Here is a 6,076-nt window from a genome sequence, read left to right as displayed (position 1 = left end):
TGAATGTCACTTTCACTTTAAAAAGTGATAAATGTCACCAAATACTGAAAAGGTTATTATTTATTTCACTATTTCTTAACATTATAATAATTATTATTACAATATAATTATCATTTGTATGATAAATCTGAAAATGACTAAAAATCGGTGATTTGAAAAGTGGCAAAAATGAATTGAACATATGATTAAAAAAAAGGTTGCAGACATTTTTATTATCTGTTTGATTTCTTAGTTTTAATTAAAAAAATATAATAAAGGTGACTGTAGTTAAAAAAAAAATCACAGACATACAGACTGAAACGAACAGGAAAAAAAAGAAAAGAAAAGAAAAAAACACAGTTATAATATTACCCTGCATCACATACCCAAACAAGCTTACTAACCTTTACATCAGGATCAAGGCTGGTCTCACCACCTGCCCAGCTCTGGATGAGGGTGAGTGAAGGGGTGTGTGTGATGTGCTCTTGAAACACACTTAGTAGCTTACTGATCGAGTTCACTACAAGCATGTGTGTGGTGTTCACAATAAGATAATCAGCCAGTCTGATGAAACTATGGAGACCAAAGAAACAGATCATAAAAATAAAAAAATAAAAACAATTTGACAGAAGTCCAACTGTCACTGCAAAATAATTAAATAAATATATATTTTTAAATATATAAGGTGCACTGTGTAATTTTTATTGCAATCAATTGCTCAGTTCCCCGCTCACCCCTCCTTTTAGAGAAGTTATGGTGACCGACACAGGTAAACATGACATCGGTAAAGACAGCACAGAGCAATGAGATTTCCTTACAAAGGTAAATCAGGGAATATTATTTACTTAATTATTCAATAAATAAATGTTATTGCAAATGTTAATGTACTTGTTCATCATTGTGTCATTTTTTTTTTCCAAAAACAACAAAGTGTCTAAATGGTGGCGACTTCCATGTAAGGGGACCTGCGGTGTATGTAGATAGAAATAGCTCAATCTAAGGTAATGAAAACATAACGGTTTATTAAAGAAGGTCTTTATACACCTCTGAAAACATAGTTATATATATTATATTGCATTTCTGTGAATAGATCGTTGTAAATATTACACACTGCACCTTTAATATCACCTTTTGTGCTCCACAACAAAAATAAAAACTTTTTTTTTTGAGAGTGTTACACATTTAAGCACCTAAGAAAAAAAATGAGCGTTTATGCTTCTAAATAAAAGTATGTGTTATTTATTTAAAGTTAATTATTAGATATCATATGTTGATTATTAATTATAATGGGCCGATGTGATCATGCTTTCAGCTGCCTGAAGTTAAAATAAATGTATTCTATCATGTATAAATTCATTACACAGAATAATTAATGAGCCTAGATAGCATGTTACATCGTCAATAATCAACAACTGATGACGTGTTTGCTAATTAATCAGTCTGGGTGTGTTGTGAGTTAGTATTGTTAGTAATGTTGACTAACCAAGTAAGACGCCTGCAGTGGTAGCTTTTGTTTGCTTGCTGCGTGTAACTCATCTTCTGAGGTAAATCCTCAAAGAGCAATCCAAAAGCAGGTGATGCTAACTCTTCATTAGCATCTGATGCATACATTTAAGAAAGGGGAAAAAAATTATAATATTAAATTCAGAATATGCCAGCTCATATAATTGCTTTTGTATCTGAATAAAGGTGTCACCAGTCTCCAAGTCGGCATAGTCAGGTGTGTGTCCAGACTCTTTCAAAGCATTTCGACAGGCACTTCTTGCCACTTCCATTACTAGCTCCCTGAACTTCTCAAGACGAGAAGACACCTAGAACAAAAGAAACAATTATAAATAACAATGACAGAAAAAATATAGATAGAAAATATATACATATTACATAATATAGAAAATATATATGTATATGTATATACATGCATACATACATATGCAAGTGTGTGTATTCAAAAATATATGTACATCTGTATATTTCTATTATTGTTTATTTGTATTATTGAATGTTAAATTACTTTAACATATTGTTACATACATTTTGATGTATAAGTAAATATATTGTCACATATTTTTCTATATATAAGAAACTGTAATTCCGTATATATTATTCAATATATTGTAATCCATTAAAAAAAATTTACTGAAAGTTAATCCATAAGTTAATATATTTTCTTTGCATAAAGGAACACACAAACACAGATCTCTCTCACCTCCTCCAGCTGTTTGTATTGTGTGCTCTGAAACTCTTTTAGTGTATATGTATGGTCTTTCTCTATTCGACACAAAGGCATATCACTTATGTGGTAACACATCTCCTTGATGTCAATCAGTGCTGGTCGCAGAGACTGAAATACAGACATGATACTTTTCATCAATCATCTGCTGTCTTTTCTTTTCTTTAGGTATTTACAGTATTTAAAATTCAAGTGGCTCTCTTTGATAGATCATATTTTTTTTATTGAAATAAATCAGCTTTTTTTAAAAGCCATATAGTATATGAAATAAAAACAATAACCACTGGCAAACCTCATTGAGAATGAAGAGATGCTCTTGCAATGACCGTCTGCATTTGCTGATTTTCTTATAGCACACATTTGTGCGCCATACACGGAAAGCCTTCCACTTGCGGAAGAGGGCAAACACGGGGATGCCCAAAAGCTTCCGGTGATATTGGTATTCCTGCTCCCAGCGTTCTAAGGGCAAACAGTCCACCTCAGTCCCATAGTAGTGCATTACTGCATGAGTGCTGACTGTATAGTAGTCTGACTTGTTGATTTTGTCAAAAGTTGCAATTCTGTTAAAAGAATAAGTGAAGAATTCAGAAATAAAGGTCTGGTTTAACACAGTTTACAGTTCATATGTATTTGCATATATCACTTTTCAATTCTTTCATCAAAAGTCCTCATAAATATGTGATGCCTAACATCATTAAGAATGTGCAAACAAAAAATTCCTGAATATTAACCTTTATTTGATGAAATATGTGAAAAGGTTTAAACAGAAAATAATACAATATTTTATATATTTTGTAATGTAAATTATGCCTTCGGTGGCTAAACTAAATTTCCAGTAGCCATAACTCAGTGTCACATGATCCTTCAGAAATCATTCTAACATGCTGACAATGCCACTAGAAGGCAAGCCTGCAACCATTAGCCAAAAAAGCGTAATGCTAATGCTAAACAAAAAGGAGACCAGAGCCTATTTTATTTTAATATTTGAATGGATGTCAATGGAAGAGAGGCTTCACTATGCTGAATAAACAGCTTTTTAGAGGAAACAACTCATCATTTGATGGATCAACAGCCTATCTGCTAATCATCAACATTTTACCCTAAGCAATACTTTTGGATTGAACTATTTTTAGAGTTTACACTGAAAAAATGCCTTTTTTTTTCAACAGATGGGATTCAGGTTACAGAACTTCCTATTCATTCCTATGGTATCCATAAACAGTGATTGAGTGTTGCACAACTCTGAAATTATGTCACATGTTAGTTACATGTTACATATAGATCAGTGGTTAGCACACAAGTTAGCCGTTCCTCTTTATCCAATGATAATACAGACCCTCTCATCTAAGAGACCATCTCGGATGCTAACTTGATAACATTTCTTATTATTGTCAATGCTGAAAAAAAGCTTAAAGGGGTCATATCTGATTTCAAGTTTTCCTTCTTCTCTGGAGTGTTACAAGCTGTTTGTGAATAGATAAGATCCCTAAGGTTTACTGGGAGACCGCATGACAGTATGGTGAGGGGCATAACATTTCTGTCACGCGGTTGAGGTATTCAGCTAATCACAACGCACTGGATAGCTGGCCAATCAGTGCATACCTCGCTTTTCAGAATGACGTTTTTTTAATCTTAAACCACATAAACACATTTCATTACACCAAATGCACAAAATAATGTTCTTTTCAGCAACATCATATGACCCCTTTAATATTTTTGTGAAAACTGTGATACTTTTTTCCAGGAATGTTTGATAAATAGAAAGTTCAGAAGGACAACATTTATTTGGGTCACACTTTATTTTAGGGTCCAATTCTCACTATTAACTAACCATTAACTATGACTTTTGCCTCAATTAACTCCTTATTTGCTGCTTATTAATAGTTTATAAGGTAGTTGTTAAGTTTAGGGTATTGGGTAGGATTACAGATGTCATGCATTATATGTACGTTATAAGCACTAATAAACGGCCAATATGTTAATAATAGACATGCTAATAAGCAACTACTTATTAGTGTGAATTGGACCCTATACTAAAGTGTTTCCAAAACAAATTTTGATGGAAAAAAAATAATTTCTTACTTGAGATTGTATGAATCAAATTTGATGGATGATTTAGGTTCTGCAGACGTCACATAAAGGAATCCCAAGTGAGGGTTATTCCGGATGGTTTGGACAATGTCAGGTGGGGAGTGAATTTTGGCACGAATTACTTCCTCTACTGAGTTGAACAGCAGTGAACTAGACAGTAGTGGAGAGGGGTTGTAGCTCAGAGGTGAAACCGCAATGGCATGGCTTCTAGATGAGCTCTTGGCTCTTTTAGGGGGTGATGGGATCCTGAGCGAGCCCTGAGTCAACTGCACCTGAAATCATCACATAAAATGCACAAAATTATTACTAATGTTACAAGACACATCTGCCATAGTTGTCTATGATGAGAGTGTCTAGACCTGTCTATCCCTGACATGGTCAGGAATTCTGGGAAGCTGGAGCGGAGAGGGTCCTCTCTCTGAGAAGGGGTCAATGGACTGGACCTCATTAGAGGGAAAAGACATCTTAGGGCTCAAGTTGACCCTCTGGGTGTTCTCCGATTTCATATGTTCACTGCGTCTCTTCAAAACTGGCTAGAGTAAAATATAGATAGTGTCCTTAAATGGTTAACAGCAATGAGTATGACAGTTATTTTTGTTTACCACTGTACATTTACAAAATGTTGATTAATATTCAACTCATAATGACATACAACACTGTTAAAGAAAATAAAATCTTTTGAATATCTAGTTTTTAAACATATACTTTCTAAGGTATTTTTACAAAAATCATGATTTTTTTATTAATAAATATTTGTATTTTGAGGAGCACCATGTGGCATTTTACAACTTGAACTAATCTTACAAACGTTTTGCAAACAAACATTAAAGTAATAAAGATTTTATAAAATATTTTTATTAGAAATTATAATGACAACTTTAAAAACTTGTCAAAATATATATATATTATTTTGATGAGATGTGTTCTTCTTCATTATAATTTCAGAACAGCTGCTTTACACTGATGTTTCTAACTTTATACTCCCCAAAATAATATAAAAATAATAATAATAATAATAATAATAAATTAAAACCTACAGTCTATGATTAAAACATGTCCATTTTAGCAGGTATATTCAAGTATGTATCCACACTTACTATACATTTTAGAACAAAAAAAATGTCACCATGTCACCAATTCTGACAGCCAAAATAAATTAAATGAATGAACAAATTAACAAACACACAATTTATACACTGAGTTCTCAGCTGGTATTGCGCTTACCAACATCTCAACTTGTGCTGGTCTCTGTGTGGCCCATTGTCTTTCCTGAGCTTTGGTTCTGTGAGGAAACACCAGAGCATCAGCGTTCAGCTGTGGACGTCTGGGCACTGCTGAGACAAGTCTAGCCCTCAGCTGCTCCACATCAACAGGTGCCAGGGAACCAGGTACACTGGTGGATACAGGTAAAGACACAGCTGTCCCAAATAACTTCTGTTTGCCAGGGCCCTGCTCTGGCCCAGCCTGGCTCCTGGTTGACTCTTTCTGAAAAGAGTACATGACCAAACTGTCCTCCTATTTGTGTCCTTCCCCCCCAAAAAATGCAATTCCTTCTCCTCTGAGTTATGTCTGGACGGTAAACTCTTTAAATACAGTCAAGAAAACAGCATGTTAGTGACAATCGTAGTGAACTGCCATATTACATCTGTAACAATACAAAAGGATTAACGTTAGTGTTGCTAAGCAACCCGCAAGAAGTTGTTTTGCTTATTAAACTTGTGCCAAATAATACCGCAACATCGACCAAAATATTGTACTTTAGATCGTTATATATTA

General features: G+C 33.9%; 1 protein-coding gene across 1 annotated transcript in view; it reads right to left on the bottom strand.

Moving 5' to 3' along the window:
• dnah6 (dynein, axonemal, heavy chain 6) overlaps window positions 1-5,843 on the bottom strand; it is a 77,107-nt gene extending 71,264 nt beyond the window's left edge. Inside the window, exons 1-8 of the mRNA XM_052545269.1 lie at window positions 5,525-5,843; window positions 4,660-4,833; window positions 4,292-4,572; window positions 2,502-2,769; window positions 2,186-2,320; window positions 1,676-1,790; window positions 1,463-1,577; window positions 384-552 (exon numbers count right to left, since the gene is read on the bottom strand). Coding sequence (XP_052401229.1) covers window positions 384-552; window positions 1,463-1,577; window positions 1,676-1,790; window positions 2,186-2,320; window positions 2,502-2,769; window positions 4,292-4,572; window positions 4,660-4,833; window positions 5,525-5,800 — 1,533 coding nt within the window. The 5' untranslated portion in view covers window positions 5,801-5,843. The remainder of the gene's footprint in view (window positions 1-383; window positions 553-1,462; window positions 1,578-1,675; window positions 1,791-2,185; window positions 2,321-2,501; window positions 2,770-4,291; window positions 4,573-4,659; window positions 4,834-5,524) is intronic.
• Window positions 5,844-6,076: the final 233 nt, after the last annotated feature.

Source organism: Carassius gibelio, chromosome B1, assembly GCF_023724105.1.
Source record: "Carassius gibelio isolate Cgi1373 ecotype wild population from Czech Republic chromosome B1, carGib1.2-hapl.c, whole genome shotgun sequence".
NCBI classification, from domain to species: Eukaryota; Metazoa; Chordata; class Actinopteri; order Cypriniformes; family Cyprinidae; genus Carassius; species Carassius gibelio.
This window is presented reverse-complemented; position numbering and strand designations above follow the sequence as displayed.